Source organism: Lytechinus pictus, chromosome 12 (genome assembly GCF_037042905.1).
Source record: "Lytechinus pictus isolate F3 Inbred chromosome 12, Lp3.0, whole genome shotgun sequence".
NCBI classification, from domain to species: domain Eukaryota; kingdom Metazoa; phylum Echinodermata; class Echinoidea; order Temnopleuroida; family Toxopneustidae; genus Lytechinus; species Lytechinus pictus.
This window is the reverse complement of record NC_087256.1, coordinates 28,244,100-28,265,775: the sequence shown is the minus strand read 5'-3', so window position 1 is coordinate 28,265,775 and position 21,676 is coordinate 28,244,100. Positions and strand designations below refer to the sequence as shown.

At 38.1% G+C, this 21,676-nt stretch overlaps 1 protein-coding gene and 1 non-coding gene across 2 annotated transcripts; both read right to left on the bottom strand.

Annotated features, from left to right (window-relative positions):
• Window positions 1-1,607: 1,607 nt before the first annotated feature.
• On the bottom strand, window positions 1,608-6,681 carry LOC135156087 (uncharacterized). The gene is made up of 6 exons (XM_064107219.1): window positions 6,662-6,681; window positions 5,395-5,473; window positions 4,769-4,930; window positions 4,282-4,365; window positions 3,218-3,882; window positions 1,608-2,574 (listed from the first exon to the last, which is right to left on the bottom strand). Exons 1-6 carry the CDS (start codon window positions 6,679-6,681, stop codon window positions 1,608-1,610), a joined length of 1,977 nt encoding a protein of 658 aa, XP_063963289.1.
• A 14,368-nt stretch (window positions 6,682-21,049) lies between these two features.
• TRNAI-AAU (transfer RNA isoleucine (anticodon AAU)) lies at window positions 21,050-21,122 on the bottom strand. Its single transcript has one exon. It is a non-coding gene; the product is annotated as a tRNA-Ile (tRNA).
• Window positions 21,123-21,676: the final 554 nt, after the last annotated feature.

Genomic DNA, 21,676 nt, shown 5'->3' with positions numbered 1-21,676 from the left:
CAAATTTGAAAGGAATTTACCCATTTTTTTGAGTGACAAACTTTTGTGGAAAAAAATAAACGAATATCAAAGATTTTTATGCTCTTTTATGGAATATTAACTATAGGCTCATCGAGATCCTTTGAATGAAATTTTAACAAACATTGTACAATGTAGAAAAATGTACTTAATCCTATTTTTGTACATTTATATACCCACCCCATACTACCCCTACCCAGTAACAGCCATTTTTAGCTATGCATTGCCTTCATTTTTTTAAATACAATTTAATGCTTGGTAGACGCTAATTATTATTTTTATGTTAATGTCAATGTTTTAGAAAATGGATTCCTTAATAAACATGTTAACTTTGATTGAATTTTTTGATCTTGGTAATTTTCATTTATCAATTAAGTGTGATGATATATTATGATGCCACTGTTACATGAGATCAAACAGCAGTCAATTAAGATATTATTCAAGAAAAATAAGAATAAGAGTGGGAAAGAAAGTAAAATGACAGGAGAATTATTTGCTTGTATGCATATAGTTATGTCAGTTTCTGAGAGAGAGACAGACAGAAAGAGAGAGAGATGAGGGGGTGAAAGTTCAGTTTGTTTTGAAAGAAGCAATTATAAGACCTTACTGTTCATAACGGGGGGGGGGGCTAATTATTTCTCCAAATTTTTGAAACCTACATATAAAATGTATTTTTTCTTTCCATATGAAAATTACACCAGATTCATTTTCAGTTGAAAATAAAAAAGAAATAGCCTATGATCGGTTTGCTCTCTTGCCTATTTAATTTTGAGAACCCACTCCCCCCTAAAAGATGGTATATACCTAGGTCATGATTATTGATGTTTGACATAGAAGTCGCCATTTAAAATTAAATGCTCCGAGGACTACTATTCATAATAGGACTTATATTGGAGACTACAATTATGGAAAAGAATTTGATTTGTTATTATCTTTGTTTATATTATGAAAAAAAGGTTCATTTCGTTTTCTGCAATAAAAAGAAAAAAGGGCTCCAGAAACCGAAAGAGATGTCATCTTATATGGCAACATTTTCTTTGGGAACTCCTCTGTAATATTTTTTAGCAAAGATCCTGGCCATTTGCACCTAAAACAAAGCAAAGATGCAGTAATAATCGTAACAAGCAATAACAAATAGATCATTAAAATAGATGAATAATAACACTCTGAGGAGGAAAAAAAACGAATGATCTGACATGATGTTATCACTGCCAGACACCAACGATATTAATCAGGTCGCGCATTATGCTAATTAGTGACAAAATACTAATTTACATATTTTTACGCTATGCGCGAAGGACGTTCCGTGACCACGCCTTCATTTCGCTGGTGTACCAAAACAGTGGCGGTGTCCATAGGCTTGTATACGAAAAATGGGAGCAGTGTGCACTTTTGACCCTCCAAAATTTTCTTCAATTCTGACCGGATGCAGAAGCGGAGTTTCACCCCCTTTATCAAACGCCCCCCCCCCCGTTATTTGGTTTCCCCTCAATAATAACAACTGTAATGTGTTGTATATTTTGTAATTTCAGCATTGATGTCCCCATTGCACCCCTTTTGGATTTTTTCTATATATTGTTCTTGTTTTACTACAATGCTGACTTGAGGGCTTGAAGAACGGCTTCAACATAAACGAGGCTTGGTCGCTTCTTGGGCTCCACGTCGCAGCACTCGTATCCGATGTTCCGGAGGGCATCCAGCTGGAAACGGTTGCCCATCCTCACAAAGACACGGCCAACCTGGAAAGCATCTGACTTGATGGAAGGCAACTGGCCATCAAGGGCAACCTCGGGTGCAACGTGGTTGTAAAGCCCTTCGGTGCGATATCGTCTCTTGTCGTCTTGGTTGAGACGGTACACATGGGAAGGGCAAGCTCGTCTCGTTGCATGACCAAAGTCAATCACTTTGGCCCTCAGTCTGCCTTCCTCCATGTTCAGCAGTATGTTGTTGCACTTCAGGTCGTTGATGAGGAATCCTCGACGATGCATGATGTTGATTCCCTCAACGATGTCCAGGGCGATAGAAAACTTCTCCTGCGGCTTCCATCCGGAAGGTCTTCCATCCAGGGAGTCAGCCAGGGTGATGCTCTTCCCCTGTTTGGCATCACCTACAAACTCCATAGCCAGAGCAAGAGAATGGCAATCCAATGTGGCATACCCGTAGTACCGGGGAAAGTGACGGAATGCACTTAGGTCTTTTTGGATGCCTGCTTCTTCGCTCATGAAGTACAGCTGGCGTTGACGGTGCGCAGGGTCTCTGGACAGAGGGAAGTTCTTCAGGGCGATGGGGTCTTTTGTCGTCGCATGCCTGAAGAGGTAAACTGCACCGTTTGAACCTCTTCCAAGCTCTATGGTCCTGGCTGTGCTTGATGTTGACCACAAAGCAAGGTCTTTCAGCTCTCTCACCACGTTGTTACATCTTGGTGGGGTGACAGACCGCATTGCCTTGTGGATGCTGGAGAACGCATCAGCACTGGTCCAAACTTGAGCTCTAGAAGATGATGTTGAAGAGCTAGCTGAGTTGAGGTTAGATGAAGATGCAGTCATCGAAGAAGATCTGTTGATTGGAGGAAAAAAAAGAGAATCAAAAGTTCATTAATTCTGTTATCACATTTACGCTCTAGCAGTTCTGTTTTGTAGTATAATGTTAAAAAAGTTCTTCAGAATCATACAAAATGTTAAGATTGAATTAGAATCTATAAATCGAAATTTGACAAATGAAAGTGATTATATAATCTGTTCAAAGAGTATATAGTAAGCTATTATTTTCACATGGAATGAATTTGGAATGTACTATTCGCAAAGCTCTGCTTAAGATGATTTTAACTACAATAATTTTATTGAATTAAATAAGTTAATATAACTTCTAAGGCTTAGGTAAAGTTTTATTACTTGTTATTGCCTAGTAGCTTCAAATGTTAATCCTAGGCATTGTTTTTTTTTCATCCAACTTTTGTTATTGAAAATTTGAACTAGTGAAGATTTTCATATCTCTGTAACTTCTGAAGGTTTCCATGGCAAAGAAGTATAGTATAGTAGGTTTCACGGTACACCATGTATCTTACTTGGGCAAGTGTTGTTCCTAAAAAAGGACCACCCAAGTTGATTTTTCGAAAGGTGTGCTGTTGTCGTTTTGTCACCTTGAACTTCTATTTATTTTAGGAGTATTATTTTCAGTATTATGAATTTTGTATACTCACTCCTCTTCACTTGATCCATCAGATTCGCTTCCAGTGATGTCAAGTTCTGGGTGGATATGCCTTAGGGAACTCTCCTGAGATGAAGGAGAAGCTGATCTGAAATCTCCTTCAGGACTTGGTCGTGCTGACTCGATCGGCGGAAAGATGTAGGTCCGATCCTGACCAAGGAATTCCTGGAGAGAAGGTTCCCCTTGCGACTCCTGGTTCTGTTGGTTTGCTGTGGCTGATCCTGGAGGTGTTGGGACGGACTGAAATTTTAGAAGCAGTACAGCATCGCTGGGCTGATACTCTTCATCCCGAGGCACTGAGGCAGGGTCTCCAGCTGTTTGGGGAGAACTGCCATCTGTCTGTGCGGAAAGTGCAGTCATCTCTGGGGAGCTCTCCAGACCAGAAGGGAGGGAGACTGGGGTGGTCTTCAGAGATGGGAGGGAGACTGGCATATTCTCCAGAGATGGAAGGAAGACCTCTGAGCTCTCCAGTGATGGGAGGGAAGCAGGGGTGGTCTCTAGAGATGGTAGGGAGACCGAGAAGCTCTCCTCCGGTGATGCAAGGGAGACGGATGATGGAAGGTCATCTCCCTCTGTTGTAGAAATCCTGTCAGCGTCGGGAAACTGATGATCCAAGGAGGCAGAGAATCGTGGTTCAGTCCCACGTTGGAGCACCGTCTAAAAAGAATTGTAGTAATGTGTTAATAGTCATACAATTTGTAAAACATTTAACAGCAATTGAATATGATCAATTAGTTACGATTAAACACTATGCTATTGTTTTGCATAGAAGGATGAGTATTTCAAAACATCTGGTAAGCAAGAGAGATAACTATCAAGAGTTAATAAATTATGATGAAATATATTACAATCAAGAGCAATACTAAGAGCAATAATGACAAGTGTGGTTCTCCAATTATTCTGTCCTTTCTATTTTTGCTTCTTTTTTCTTCATTGCGATTTTATGTTGTTGTGCTTCAGACTCTTCTAAATGTCTTGATGATATCAATGAGAATCACTATAAGATGGTGACGATGAAGACGACGACTTGGATGATAGCTAGGATTCCTTCCTTACCTCAAGGAGTACCTCTAAGTCTTTGACGCGTTGTTTTGCGGTCAGAAGCTCCTCAGTTTGGTCTCTTAATCTCTGTTCTACGCCCTAAGTATCAGAAAGAAAGAGGAAATAAATTGCACACAATTAAGATAGAATATTATTTTGTAGCATTTATTTAAAAAATATCATAAAATTCTATATGTGTTACATCTAGCTACATTCCTTAAAGAACGCGTGAATTTAGTGACACTTCTGTTTTGTATTTAAGCGAAATAGACTAAATTCTCCTTGATGATTATGAGTGATTTCATAAACAAAATATTGTCCCATCTTGTTTCCATCAGTTTGGCACTAAAAAGTAACATTTTTTTCTTCATTTCATGAGCAATAGGCCTTTTCATCAGTCTCTGAAATTAAATAGATCTCACATGACACACAAAATATCAATAGATGATATACGGGTATTCATTAACATATAAAAAGTTAGAAAACAAAATTGAATTCTTACTTGGAGTTGAGTGGCGAGCAAAACATTCTGTTGTCTGTCTTGCTGCCATGATGTTGCCAACGCTGGAATAGGGTTGCCAAGATCAACGCCAACACCCATCTCAGTGGCCAGGTTGTAGAGATAGCGTACCATCTGGTCTCCCACATCGGCTCGAAGCTGCAGCTATTGTCATGAATTTCAAAGAGAGAGGACAATATGAGTGTAAGATGAATGATTAACTTGGAAGAAAGAAAGTGCAGTAGTGGAAGATGAACAACAATTATTCTAGCTCAAAACATTTCTGCACACATTTTTTTTAAATGTGTGTGTCGGTGTGGGGGGGGGGTCTTTGTGTTGACTAAAGAGAGGGGAAGGTGATTAAATTTTCTATTCAAGACCTAGGTATGACCTTTACATTTCTCCCCCAAACTTTGTAATATAGAGCAATCTTCTCTCACCCCACCCCAAAAGGAAGAAAATAGATAAATATGAGAAATGTGAATATTAATAAGTAGCAAATTGCAAGAAAATTTCAAAATATTGTTTATTCTGAGTCTAAACCATACCATGCCATGCCGTGGTCTTAAATATCTGGCCCGGTTTAGCTCGTTTGAATCAATGATTTCAGTTCTCAGAATAAAACTTACATCTAAAAGCTGAGCGCCACCCACGGTGGGTTGGCCATGCTGTACGGTAGTCTCTTGGAATTGCCTGAACAAAGGCGGGCTGGAGACATGAGTTTTATTGATGGAAGCGAAAAAGATCAAGAAGACGTGAAAGTCGCGAGACATCAGCAAGGGACAGAGACACATGAGAGAAAATAAAGAAGAGGATTTTAGGAGAAGGGAGGAAGATACAAAAAGACACACACCTCCATCACACACGCTCATGATCAACAGTAAAATGTAAAAATCACAAATGACTGACAGGTATTTTAAAAGTTTCATTTTGTTGTAGAACTTACGTATTTGTTAGGTGTAGATCTACATTTAGAATTTCACAATTCAGTTCAAAAGAGGAACTTTAAAACAAATATTTTTCAAACTATTGGGTGTTTTTTTATGACCAAGATCTGAGACTGAGAGTGAGATATTGCATGAAGCTGTACATTATAATACATGACTTTCCAAAAGATTGACTGGAACATGTTCTTTGCTGCAAGGCCAAACAGTTTTTATCATTCACATTCACAATAACTTTGATTTCCATCAGGTAGATCTATGCCTAATGTAATAAATCTAACGTGGATCTCAATGAGTACCGGTAATGACTAATGTTACAAGTTGATGGTAGATCTATTCTAGACTACAGTCCTAATCAAAATTATGGCTATGCTATATACAAAAGACTTTGCATGCATAGCAGTCTTTCAAAAATGTGGAGCATATTGCGATGCAATACCAGGGTCAGGAAATTGTTCCCTGCAAGGTGCATTTTAATTAGATTTATTTTTATAGGACTAGGCATAGGGCCAGGCTTAGCCTAACAAGTTACATTTGCCCCGCCCAATTTGGTATACCCAGTTGTTGTGTGTCCGGACAGGTTGTGTGTCCGGACGATCAATTTCAGAAAGTCATTTGGAAAATTTTACAGGCGAAGTTTCATCAATTTTTAGTACAAAATGTTAGGAAATATTATAGAGAACAAAATAGAAGATGATTACAACTATTGAATTCATATTTTTAGTGTAATCCAAAGACAAAAAAGAATGCTTCAAAAATTATAAAGTGTCCGGACACCCGACCCCCCATCCTACCGGTACGGTACACATGCAGAAATGAATGAGATTAATTGAATCAAATTTACAAAACAATGACTTTAAAATTTGACAATATTACAGAATTGGGAAAATGACGAAACGTCACAATTTCTCCATTGTAGACCTTTACATAACTGAAATATTCTGGTACTTACCAAAAGGTGGGATGATCCATATTCGCTGATAAAAGACAATTTTCTCTGAAAATAGTCAAAGTTCAATCAATTCAGCAAAAGTTGAACGAGTGAATTTGGTTTGTTTACGTAAATTACGTGTGTTAAACAAACGAGAAAGAAATTGGGCCTTTGCGCAGCGCTGCGCGCATAACTTTGCGTCATCATTCACACGAAACAATGGTATTCAGACCATTGCGCGTCACAAATATACCTTGCAGATGCAACGTTGAGGGAGTATATTTTTCCCATAATTAAAGTTCCCGGAATAGTTCTGAGATGATTGAGAAGAGTAGATTGATCATTGTGCAAGTAATCAATACAAACGAAGAGATAGGGATCATTTCAAATTCAAATTTCAAATTTCAAATTTATTTATTTCACTTCCATCAATTGTACATACATGAATTGTATACCATATATAAACATAAATATTTGTATACGTTGCAAAAAAAGAAAATAATGATACATATGTTGTGAAAAAAAAAACACTTAGACAATTTGGGCAACACATTGCAGGTTTTAAATAAGTATACTATTTTTCAATAGAAATTAAATTAAGATGGAAATGGAGGGACCCACTAAAAAGCAATGCTTGTACAATGTGGGCCCCTCAGAAAATAGATAACACAACAAATAACAAAAAAGTATAAATACAGATAATCAAATGAGAAAAAAATAAATAACTGAGAGGGAAATACTCACAAAATAAATACAAAGTTATCAAAAATATACAGTTAGATAAAGGACAAAACAACCCGTCCTAAAAATATCCACCCTTCCCCATCCCACCCCCCCCCCCCAGAAAAAGAGAAGGAAAAAAAAAAAAAGGGGAGAAGGCCCTGAGAAGATGGATGGGTGTTGCTGTATGTAGATAGAACACATGCCGTCGTGGACTCAAGCAAACTGGATTCAATGATGTGTATAAAAGGAGAAAAAATATATAAAATAACCTGGAAAGAATATAATGCACGAAAAATGTGATTGATGCCGTAAACAAATAACCGGTAGGAAGGCGGATAAGCGGACAGGTTTTAGTAGAATGATCTTTCTTCTTTTCTGTTTTTTCTTTCTTTCTCCCTTCCTTCTTCTTCTTTTTCTTCTATCTATATATCTATCTATCGATCGATCGAACTAGATATCGGTCTATCTATATCTATCCATTCATGTATCTATCCATCTATCTATCCATATATCTATCTATCTTTCTTTCTTTCTTTCTATCTATCCATCTGTCTATTTTATCTCTTCTATGTTATAATTTCGGGGCACTATGCATTGATCGGATCTAAACTATACAGTCATTCGAAGTGAATGTTCATTGGTATGTTTGGAGGGGGAGAGGGAGCGGAGTGTGTTAAGAGCTATTAGGCCCTATATAATTTTTTCATCGATACTGTATTCCAAATATAGACTTATTTTCCTGGACAAAGTATAGGCTACACACTAAGAAACAAAAGGATACGCTTTTGCACTTAATGTGGTGCAACTATTTAGAGAAGGTGCTTTGAACACAAACAATTATGCACCGCACGCGATAGAGACGCAAACGGGCAAATAGGAAAAAAAATGCACCTTTTAAATACTACGAGTACGATTGCATCCCCCCAAAGTTCTTTGCTGTGTTGCATTTAGTGTGCAAAGTTAGAATCTTTGTTAACCCCCACTTCCATGTTCAACGTTGTTCAACAGCTCATGATATACTCAAATCTCTATTGACAAAATGTAATGTTCAATACGATATCTAGTTTTCTTTTCATAAGCTGAGTTCGAACATGCATAACGGATAAATAAATAAAATGAATTAAGAATACAAAAATTAAGTATAGATAAAGATAAAGAAGATGTCTGAACAGTAAAGAAAAAAGATGATAAAACACAGCCATGAAGACGCTCTAATCCATTTCGTATACTCTTGAAAGGATTACTACATAATATTCACAATGAACCAGTGGCGTACACTGTAAAAACTGTGGTGTTAAAACTGACACCAGTTGGTGTAAATAGAGGACCACACCCCGAGGTGTGAAAATTACACCCTAGAGATTGAACATAACACCAAAGAGTGTGAATGTAACAACCAAAGGTGTTGTAATGACACCTATAGGTGTTAAACTAACACCATCAATTTAACACCGGAGTAAAATAACTGGTGTGGTCCTCTATGTACACCGGTTAACACCACAGTTTTTGCTGTGTACAGATGGGGGGGGGGCGCCTTGTCGGGGCTTGCCCCCCCCCCACAAATGAAAATTCAAGAACAAAAGGAAAAAGAGGATGAAAATATAAATTTCTGATATTTTTTGTGTAAAAATATATCACAAAATTTGAATTTTTCATTAAAATGTCGAACTTTTTGTTATGAATTTGGCCCGATACACCATATCTCGCCATCTCAAATTTGTCGTCTCATTACGTACGCCACTGTACTGTATACCAGTTTTGTTAATTAAAGCGACTCTTATTATTGCACGCGTCATTAACGGTATGATTGTTTAATTATTTTGAAACATTAGTTTTTAATGTTCTACTTTCCGAAATTTGTGTTGTCAAAATATATCATTTTATGCACTGATTCTTTCTTAGAAATTACATTTTAGGTTAATAAGATTCAATTATCAGTATTATGTCTTTTCTTTGATAAGGTTTTTTTCTACATAAATATTCTTCAAACATTTTATCTGACGATTCCATGCAGTCAATGTAACCTCAGGGTCCTGTTTAGTAAAGACTTGTTATAATAACAAATTCACTGTCTATAATACATTCACTAATCAAAACGGCCAATCAGTCATCATGCCCGCGCACAATGTATGCACTTCCTCCACTTCCTGGGGAGTATTCCAGTCAGCCGTCATGTAAGGCGCACACAATACTGGACAAGCTACATGCAATGACTTCCACGTCCTATATACCGGGTACCCATATAGCATTTGGGTGGAGAGTGGCAAAGTGTGGATTAACGCCTTGCCATAAGGACGCCAGACCGCGTTTGGATTCGAACATGAGCACGACCCTCTGTTTACAAGGCGAAAGTGAGGACCACTAGACCACGGCTCCTCCAAGGGTCAATTGAAGGGTCAATATCAAGATTTGACTTTAGAATCGCAAATCAGGGCCGCAGAGCGGTTTTGAAATTGTGGGGGTTGGTCATAATCAGAATGGAATGGTCATGTTTACGTTTTGAACATGCACGTTTATTGGAAAAAGTGGGGGATGGGGGCTGAACCGCCCCACCCGTTCCGCTGTCCCTACAATAGACTCACCTATTATGACGTCGTATACAGCAAAGCACATTATACAACCTGTTTTTGTGATTGGTTCATTCTTAGAAATACTTGAACGTTTAAACAGTAATGCTAAATTTTCTAACAATACACTGTAATAAACGTTTAAAATGATTAAAATTTCAAGGATGTTGTTTAAGCCCGTCACTCTAACAATATTGTTTAAACTTTTTGAACAACTTTAAAGACTTATTACACATCTGTTTAAACTTTTTAAATAAGTTGTTTAAAAAAGTTAACAATTACAAAAAAAAATAAACAAAATTGTTATTAGAGTGGCAGGCTTAAACAATGTGCTATCTTTTTTTACTGTGTATGAATTTTAGAAATTTGTTATTGATGTTGATATATTATTATATAAACCTATGCTTGATATTAAAACAATATCTTATCTCATCAGTAAGGTTGTCGAACTGATAACTGTTATATCCTTAAGCAAAATTTAATTTCATATCTGTTTGTATACAGTGTTTTTCTGAGTGCGTATGTTTTGTTTACTATTATGGCACTCACTCTCAGACAAGGATTCGTTTTCAAGAAGATCGTGTTGAAACGTTATTAGGCTCTACCCAGCGGCGGAGTAAGGGGGGGGGGGGCACATTCGAAACAATGCCCACTTTTCCTTCCCAAATTATGTAACTAAGCAATTAAAGTTATCACTCCATGCACGCGACCCTTCCCGCTCCTTCAGCATCACACACTTTCCTCGATTCTTTTTCCACATTTATTTTTTTCATCAAGATTGGGGGGGGGGGGGTGCCCCTGGATCTGCCATTTCCCCTTCCCTGTATGTCTTTCTAAGAAGCATGCATGGTCTCGAGATTGACCACCGTCTCACGTGATAGCAACCTTAATAAGTGTGGATTCGCTTCGGTGATCATCGAGCTCGTGTTTCGACACCATCGGTAATTACATCCTATATAGGGTCCTTGAACTCATCATATCATTACAAGACGGAGGATTATAACCGGATGAAACCAAGCCCTGAAAATAATGCCCAATTTGTCAACATTGTGTGGAATTAAAAGGTCTGTTCCAACATGAGTTGGTTCAATGATCGAATGTTGGAGAATAGATTTATCAAGAGGTTCGGGCAATGACATTGCGCATTGACGCCGTGATCGCACCAAGGGCGGCGTCAGGGTATTTATTAGAGTAGGGTGTGGGACGACCTACAATAATATTAACTGTTTTTACTCAATACAGGGGGCTATACGTCCCAAAATGTTCCAGGACCAAGAAAAAGAAGGAGAAAAATTATGTTAAAAGGGTGAGATTTCATTTGTTGAATATTATACATCAAAATCTATCACAGTGCAATTTTTCACCATTTCGCTTTGGTCGCTCGCGGTTTTTGTATATTTTTTCCCAGATACTCCCATGTTACGTCCCTCAAAATGATTAGCTCATTACGCCACCCCTTTCTTAATAGTCGGTGAAAATAATCCCTAACCCCTTTGCATTGCTACCATTTCAATAGATTTATACGTTTCACTATTTTGTTCTCGCCCGAGGTTTAATTTAGGCTTTATTTCGGAGTATAAGATCAATTAATCGAATTCTTGAATTGATTTTCTGAAATAGTTTACAGAGAATTGCATTATGTTGGACAGGAATAATAAAACTATTCAATAATTTTTTCTCCAGCCGCCACAAAAGTGACAGGTATGGTGAATAAATGTTAGAGGCCTCATTACATGAGGGAAGCATCACATGTTTTGAGGAAAACCACGATACATCATTATTCTTAAATCAGATCAAAAATAAATAAGCACGCGATGAAAGCTTGACCTTTTGGGGGGAGATTGGTCAATTTATGGGGAAAACCGGGCTCTCACTTGCATTTTCTTTCACAAAATCTGATAAACCAAACACAAATGAAAAAAGGGAAAAGGGGTTATCACTCGAGGGGGCAGGGGCAGGGGGGAGTTACGGGCCTGATCCCTATACCCATTTTGTCAGCCCTGAGATCAGTACTGTCTCTCAGAGGTGATGCAAGATTAGCTCCTGAGACATTTTGCTCCGGTCTTATACCTCAGTCACATTTGTTGTATGGCGGCGTACGGCGAGTAGAAAACGTCCGTTTTATACATTATTATTCAACCCACCTACTAGTATGTAGCCTGGTATGTAGCTGGTACAAAAATGTTCAAACCGCTGTTTTCGACTCGCTGTAGGGCCGCCATTTTTTTTAAAGCAAATGTGACTGAGGTATTATTAACTCAAAATGTTAGGGTTAGGGTTAGGATTGTAATAGAGTTTTTGGTTCAGAATGATGATTAGGGATGGAGGTATAGTATAGGTAGTGCAGATGTCATGGAACCCTCTTAGATACACACTCTTAGCTTAAAGAGTTATTCCGCACTATCGAATTGATTAAACGAATCTATAAGAAAAAAAATATGAGAAAAAAATAATTTATGAAAGTGTGCCGAAATCCCACCAAAGAAAAACAGAATAATTGATTCTTAAAAATGAAAGGTCAGCAACGTATTAGCTTCTCTAGTCCCAATATCTGGAATACTAGTAGTCTCACTGTCAACATCTGCTCATGTTCATCATCACGAGTATTCAAAATTAAGCTAAAACACTCACTGTAAAAATTGTGGTGTTAAAACCGACACCAGCTGGTGTTAATAGAGGACCACACCCTGATGTGTTAAAATGACACCCTAGAGTGTAAATGCAACAACCAAAGGTGTTGTAACACTGGCGTACCTAGGATTTTCCAGAAGGGGGGAAAATTTTTTGGAGAATATTTCGTCCGCGAAAAAATTTGACAAGCAAAAAAAAAAAAAAAAGGTCTTCAACCACAAATAAAGGATTTCTTCCCACCAAAAAATTTGACAAGCAAAAATAAAAAATAAACGCGTCTGTTTTTATTGCATTTTTACATTACAAATTATTAATTTGGCTTCTCAAAAGGGGGGGGGGGGACACGTCCCCTGTATCAGTTGTGACTCGTCAGAGGGGGCAGGGATACGTCCCCTGCATGAGTTGTGACTCGTCAGGGGGGGCAGTCTGCCCCCCTGCTTCCCCCTGAGGTACGCTAGTGTGTTGTAATAACACCTATAGGTGTTAAACTTACACTGTAAATTTAACAACGGTGTAAAATAACTGGTGTGGTCCTCTATTTCGGTTAACACCACAGTTTTTGCTGTGCATTTGTTTTCTCAATAATGTCCCCTTTATGTATATTATTTTCGTACATGCACTTGGAGAGGAGAATTTGCCTTTTTTGTCATGTTATTGTAAAGCGCTTTGAGCATTTTAATGGAAAGCAAGAGTTCATAACATGTATATAATACAGATTCTGCAAAGTGTCAGTTCTATAAAAAAAAAAAATGACTTTACCCATGCATTCAGAATGTAATCAGATACATTATTTCATATATTCTTCTGTAAAGAAAACAAAAATACCATGGAATTTATGTAACATGTGGATCTGCCTAAAAGCAACGTCATGAAATAAAAACTTTAAAAAACCATAACTCTCTTATTCGCAAATAAATTCATTAGAACGTTTTAGAACTTTCTTTTGCTTTTGTTGTTGTTCAGTGCTTTTTGTTTTTTAAACTTGTCGTCATGGACAAATTGCCTTCAAGCATACTATTAAATCATTTAATATAAAATTCAAGTATCAATATTAAAAAACTCACTATTTTGTAATAGAGCTAAGAATAGCTCTATGGTCAGAGTGAGTGTATTTCGATTTTAAGGGTTGCAGTCTCAAGAATATACGTCACTCTATCTAGAACTAGAACTCGGGTTGTTTACATGCACTGAAACGCTCTGAAACTTCCTAGAAACTCTCAGTCAAGAATTAAGATTTCGCGAGGACGGACAAGGTCCTGCGGGGTGTTTAGAATTTGCTGGTTGATAATGGCCATGAAATTCCACTCCTTGGTCATGGTCTATATCACTCCACCAACTTGTTTTTTTTATAGACGCTTGTTGATATACCTGAGAGGCGACACGTTTAGATATATATATACAGGCAAGTGCAAGGCGACTTAAAAAAGTAACGATTTTTCCTCAATTGAATCGGAGTTAAGAAATATAAGAGATATAAAAGACATGAACAATAATTGGTAAATTTTAATGTTTTGTATATACCTTATTTCAAAACTTTTCATCAATGCAAACTATCATCCCCAACACTTAGTTTTATGTGTTCGCGTCATCTCCCTATAGCTTTACTCACTTCTTTCCCCCATTTTCACTGGTATGCTAAGTACATTGCTTGCATTCTTTCGAAGTGTGAATTGATTCAAAAACAGTTTAAGTAGATCCTTAATTGACACAACATGGGATAGTACAAAATAAAATATTAACCAGCCACCGACACCGAGACGGTTCATGCGTACTTCCATTTTCGTTAACGCCGCGATACCCGTCACGGTGTGTGCACGCTCTCCGATTTCACTGCGCCGTGCTCACCGCGATAATTCCAAGCACGAAAGTGGACTCGACAGGGGGCCGGGGGCGAAGCTCCTCTAACATGTCCAAGTTACACGAATGTCTTACAAAACCTCAGAATCGTATCGAGATGTTTACCAAGGAAGCTGATATCTTTTTCTGATCGCGCTACTTTCATTTTATCACGACAAGCCGTGTTGATTTCAGTGACCTATATTCTGTGTAAAGAGTGCATTTGTAACACAGGGAAAGTCGAAAGGATGCACCAATCGAATATAGAGAGACACAACTTTGATGACATGCATTCGTGTAAGCTGTGATTTTTCATCAACGGGGATAAAACAAGATAGGACCAATTGGTAAGAAAATGCCCTAATTCATGTTATTGTGTTTGTTGTTTTCTTTTTCGTCTTCTGGTAAACAATCAATTGACAGATAGGTCGTCCAACAAACATAATAACCTCTTCTTTAAATTCATTAGTCATCTAGAATTTTACGAAATCTCAACCGTGCCCTGTACGATTTTTAAAGTTTTATTATCTCTAAGGTTAATCGTTTTCTTAATTCGTTCGCATTCGTGAATCATTGTGACGTGAAGATTGTTACCACTTTTTGTGTTATTTCAAGATCTCTGAAGAGCGGGCGTGGATCTATATGGGGTCGGAGGGATAAGCTGTTTGGGCTCAAGCTCCTCCGATTATAAAAATAATGATAAACATCTATATAAGTATAATACAATTGTATATAGTAATAGTCAATCGGAATATGTAAGTATAGCAAATACCCGATTACTAGTACACGTTTATAGATTGGTTTAAAAATAGCTCGCTATGCTCAATCGTAAAATCTATATTCAATATGGTATCGGGCAGCGGCCACTCTTTTTCCCGCAAAAGTACGTGTCTGATCATGAAAGATGTAAGGAGGAAGATAGGGCCTATATGTACGTATAGGCCTACCATTTTATATGAATTTATTAGGCCTGTATATCTTAGGGAGTGTTGCAAGAAAATATTTGCAATCAATCGCGAATTTCAGAAGCAAAATTACTTTTGAGAGATCAATTTTAACTAACAGTAAATCGATTGCCATTCGTGTTGATTCAAGAAGCAGACGATCTATCAATTGCAAATGTGCAATGAAATGCATGACTTTCAATTGATGTTAGAACCTAAAATTGACTTGTGATCAATTTCAAGTTTCTTGCAACACCACCCCATTAGTGACAGATGCTACTTGGAAGAAAAATTCGAAAACAGTCACCTTTTGATGGTCCCTTGAACTGTTTAGGACTACAAGCAGAGCGGAATCAGATTCTGCAGATATGGTCGAAATTATATCTTTTTAGATAATATTAGGCCTACTATAAATGATATAACATGCAGTAAAGTACTTTTTATTGTTTGGAAAGCAAAGATTATTGTAAAACAAAATATTTTCTCACACGATCCATCAGTAACGATTTTGTAAATTGTACAAACATTGTTTGTATTCATTCTTTAAACAAATTATTATTACGACCCAATATTTCTTTGTTGTAATTTTGTAATGAAACTATATGCCTTCTGTACAAGCCTTGCTCTTGTCGGCAAGACCCTCCGTTTTACTTTTAAATACAAATGTCATCTGAGGTAACTTTATGTATTGAATTGTGTTCCTTAAATCTATGATTATGTTATATATATTACATTATGTCTTGTAGCATTTTCGACCTTGTTATGTTATGTTTATCATATGTATAATTGTGAAACGGAAATCAATAAATCAAATCAAATCAAAGATATCAATCAAGCGAAGTGACAAAATGTATTGAGTTCTAGCCTGTGTCCTTCAACATTTAAAATGTTGGGCAACATTATTGTCCACTGTGTTGGGAAATATTCTGGGCAATTATTATCCAATTGAGAAAATTTATCACCCAATTATTAGATTTTATTCCCCAATTTGGGCAGATTTTAACCAATAGTTGTGTGGGCAGTTCGTTGCCCAGGGTTTGTTAAAAGTTGGGCATTTTTTGCCCAACTATTTTAAGAGTGTGGGGACTAATCATTTGTGCTATTATGACAGAACCAGAGCCAAATTTGTGCCTTGCTCATTTTAATGCGGAAATAGGGAGTAGTGCGTCATTGATAATACCAATAGATGCAAAATGGTTTTGGAAACGAAAAACGAATTCGATTTGACCAAAATGATATAAGTGTGCACATTCAAAGTTTACGAAGGATCGCAGACCAACATCTGCTTCATAAATACATGTAGAGTATATACTTTTCCTCTCTCGCTGCGTTGGCTTTCTTGATTAGCATGATTCGGAAGCAGACATTATTTTGGACCAGTGAATTAGTGCCAAAATAGTTTCATAATATTATAATTTACAGCAGACATGTATTATACCTCTCCTGTTTACACTTTCCGTATATGACCCACCCCAACAAAAAGAAGTTTGTCCTAAGCCGCCCCTGCCACATAGAGCAGTGCTCGCTCGATTTTCAATCAATACTTAAAAAAAAAGAGAGATAAATGTAGTTTGCGTATTGATATATACCATGAATGAGTTATAGTTTAATCATGCAATGTGGAAGTAAATTTTGCATGTTTGTGCGGCCAGATGACAGTGCGGTTAACTGGACTTCAGAGAGGCTACCGATTTTGATTCTCAAAGAAAGCATTCATGAAATTCCTTCTTACCATAGGTATCCATATACACCTGTATAGTTACTCAGAAAGTAGCAAACGCAATTCAGTATGATTCCATGCTGGGTATGGAACTTATGACCTTCCTCAGAATCCTCACTGCATGAGCAGACATGTTGGTCGGAAAAATTGCAATTTTTGAACAACTTTGGGACTCTTAAAGTTACGACACAGATGTCAAGACATTTGAACAACAATATATTTCGGCAACAATATACTGAATAATCTTTCGTTGGTCGACATTTTGACCAGCTAAAGGCCTGGTCCCACTGGCCGATAGACACAAAACGTATTCATCGAGGACACAGCGGATGAGCAAAATTTCGGTAGTAGCTCCATCTGTTATCATCCGCACCAGAAATTGACAAAATTTGCGAAAAATTTGCGAAAACGTAACGGAAAAGAACGGACGTGGGTAGTATATAGCGGGGATGTTAAACGGATGTTTATCGGAAGCCTAGCAGATGGAAGTGGAGCTCCAAAGGGGTTTGGAATACCTTATGATATACGAGATGCATATACGCTTAAGGCCTGGTCACACCGCCAGAACTTTGCTTGAGCGTTCCTGGAGCGGTGAAAAAAAATCATCACCGCTCGTTACTGTTCACCACCGTTTAACAGAAGTTGGCCCCCGTTAAGGCAACGCCGAATACGCTCGGCCACCGCTGGTGGTCCCTCCTACCGCTCCAAAAGTTTTGAGCTGCACAAAACATTGCGAGCGGTGAGGAGCGGGCAATTTTCCGCTCCGTCAAAGTTCACCACCGCTCCAACTACGCCCAGTCAAAGTTCGGCACCGCTAGGTACACAAGTTACGCTAGGCCAACGCAGAAATCTTGAACGCTGGACCACCGCTGCTTCGCCAGCTTTGCCCTGGCAGTGATTAAACGTTGAACAAATTTTGGTGGAGCGATATAGCAAGCGTTTTACGAGCGGACACGGGATTGCTGGAATGGTGTCGGGCGTTGAAGCAGCGATCCATTGCGGTGATGAACTTTGGTTTGGCGTTGGTATGGAGGTGTCAGAGCGGGACCAGCATTTGGCTATAAATACGGGGAGAAATGGACCAGGAGCCCATTTGGAATCTACCAGAACTTCTATCAAAGCGATCCGTTCAGCTCCGTAGTCAAAAGCGGTATGCCGCTAAACCAACTTTAAACCCCCGCCGAGCCAACGCCCGCATGCGCAGAACGCCGCTCTATCAATGTTCACGTCACCGCTGAACCAACACTCGCTAACGTTCGCTACGTTAAACCAACGCTAAAGCAACGCCGCGTTGCTTTAGCGTTGGTGTAACGGTCGCGAACGGCACGTCGGCTTCAGCGGTGCACCGATAAAGCAACGCCCGTGTTTTCGATTTTCCCCATTTTGTGCGCGATGACGAGCGTTATCAAAATTTGGCCCCCTCCCACTACCGTTCAAGGAACGCTCCAACAAATTTCGGGCCTTTACATCCTTTCTACATGTACATGTATTTCCTGCTACTAACGATGTGTAGACGTTCCTTGTACCTTTATAATCTTTTCTCCCCCTTTCCGCTGTTCAGCTGCAGTGGATGTGAGTTGCGAGGATGCAGAGAGGATACAGCCTGCGGACGTTTAACGGATGGTAACGGCCAGACATGGCACGTTTGTTGCTCGTATATGTTGCGGATTTACATCGTACACGGTGGAAAGTTCGTCCGTTCTAAAAGTTTTGAGCAGCTCAAATTTTTTTGAGCGGATGAAGTCACAGTGGACGGATGCTCGATAGATAGAGCGTATGAAACACGTATGCAATGAGTATACACAACGGATGCATAGCGTTTTCCAACGGATGGCAAGATTTTTATTTTACTATTTACATCCGCTTTGTGCAGTGGGACCGGGACTTAACTAAATGGTCAAATTTTTGACAAGTAGTTTGTAAAAACATGAAGAGTTTTCACATTATGTAACTAAATTTGATCAGTAAATTCATCAAACAGTCCCCCCCCCCCAACAAAAAAAGTATTAAAAAATGCCATTGTAGTTCACCATTCAACAGCGGTTACTTTAATTTGATTAACAGATATTTGTAATTGTTCTTCAAGTTAGAGACTGATATATTTTGATAAAGGTCTTCACTGATCTCCCTCTATTGTTCCTTTTCCCGTTCTTCTTCTTCCAACTTTTGCTCTTTTTGTCACTACTTGGGAAAGTTATGAGATGGTATATAGCTCCTTCCCCTTCCGCAGCGCCGCTCTTATGAAATCAACGAAGGAATATCACCAGTTCATCCCTGACCCACGCTACAGATTATAACAAATAATGATCCTTTAATTGTCATTTAAAAAAAATCAATTAGACTGTTCTTGCGACATGGCGCCGTTTGCATCGATGTATAGGTAATGCTGATGAAGGAAATATGAAATGCAAAATGATACATTTGCGTCTTGTTAAAGATACTATAAAGAGCATTCATCATCAACTAATTTTCCGTCTTATTGATTTCTCTATGTGGGGTTTTGGGTTTTGTGCCTAGTCGATTAACGTTTTTTTGAAAAGCGGTTTGCTTAAAAGCATTTTTTTTTAAAATCTTAAAAGCATTTTTCTTAAAAGCATTTTTTCCTTAAAAGCATTTTTTTTCTGAAAAGCATTGTATGCAGTCACCATGGAAATGAACACGATGCTATTTAAAGGACAAGTCCACCCGAACAAAAATTTGACTTGAATAAAAAGAGAAAACTCCAACGAGCATAACACCTAAAATTTCATCAAAATCGGATGTAAAATAAGTACGTTATGACATTTCGAAGTTTCGCTTAATTTCACATAATAGTTATATTCACATCCTGGTCGGTATACAAATGAGGGAGCTGATGACGTCACCCACTCACTTTTTCTTTTGTATTTTATCATATGAAATATTCTAATTTCCTCCTGAAACAAAGTTTTATTTCTCCCTGAACATGTGTAATTACCATTTTAAACATTATGTGGTTCATTCAAGTTTTTCCTTATTGTTAAATCTGTAAAAAACTTAAATATTGTATAATTCAAACAATAAAAAACAAAAGAAATAGTGAGTGAGGGACATCATCGATTTTCTCACTTGCATGTGACTAAATTGTGCATATAACTATTTTGTGAAAAATAAGCGAAACTTTTGTCATAACTTTCTTATTTCACATCCGATTTTGATGACATTTTCAGTGTTATTATGCTTGTTGGATTTTTCTCTTTTTATTCAAATCAACTTATTGTTGGGGTGGACTTGTCCTTTAAACAAAGGAGGGAAATCTCGATGCGTGAGTATAAATATTTCTTGTATTCTGACTTGAAAGTGAGTTCAGCATTAGTCATGCATCGAAAAGGATATGCTTCTAGTAAGTTAAACTGGCAATGCGAGCCTGAAGCGCTATCATAATTTGTTATTTGATTTAATGGTAACCATAAAGTTTATCTCTTTTCAGATGGAGATGGTGTAGCTTAATGTATTACTGCGGATATTCTTGTCAACCCCAAAAGAAATTGATGCCTGAATTGAATCGGACTCTGGAGTATTTTCCTTCGCATCAGAATCAGGTGAGGTTTATTGGTCTAGTGGCATGATTCTTGCTTTGGATGCGAGAGGCGCCGAGTTCGATTCCCGGACAAGCCCTTTTGCACGCAGTACCATTCCTTCTCGGTCTAATCGACTGAGAGCTCCGGAAAAATTCCAACAGTAGAGGCTATTTGTCTTTCCAAATATTTTGGAAATGTGGTTGTAAACTTTGAAATGTGATTTTTTTTATTGGGGCCTATCATTTTCACGCTTATTCTTTTCAATAATTTTTCCCGTACCATATCAAGTAACACGATCGCCATTAAAGATTAAGTATGGGCGGCGGTCATTGTATGGCGGCAGTGGTCTTTGTCAAGGCTCGGGGTCTCGTCACCCCGGTTCTCTATCTTTCGGTTTGCTTATATATAGTAAGACCAACAATCACCCATCTAAAAAAAAATCCAGCTGATGGTCTATATGAGGCTCGAACTCATGACCCTCGCGTTATTAGCACGATGCTCTGCCGACTGAGCTAACAGACCGTTCGCTATTGTCAAAAGAAGTACTTTGATTTTAAAAGATAAGCCGGTAGGCATGGTAAGGAGTGAACTCATTGAAATTAAATAGCAGTGACCACTAGCGTACCTACTCTGCCCCCCCTGACGAGTCACAACCCATGCAAAAACGTATGTTTGCCCCCCCTGACGGACTTGAAAAACTTTTTTTGCCCCCCCCTGACACGAGCTTGAAGACCTTTTTTTTTTTTTTTTTTTTTTTTGCTTGTCAATTTTTTTCTGGTACGAAATCCTTCATTTGTGATCGAAGACCTTTTTTTTTTTTTTTTTTTTTTTTTTGCTTGTCAATTTTTTTCTGGTACGAAATCCTTCATTTGTGATCGAAGACCTTTTTTTTTTTTTTTTTTTTTTTTTTGCTTGTCAATTTTTTTCTGGTACGAAATCCTTCATTTGTGATCGAAGACCTTTTTTTTTTTTTTTTTTTTTTTTTTGCTTGTCAATTTTTTTGACGGACGGTTTTGCCCCCCCTGTGGAAAATCCTAGGTACGCCACTGGCAGTGACAGTTGAGGCTTTTTACCAA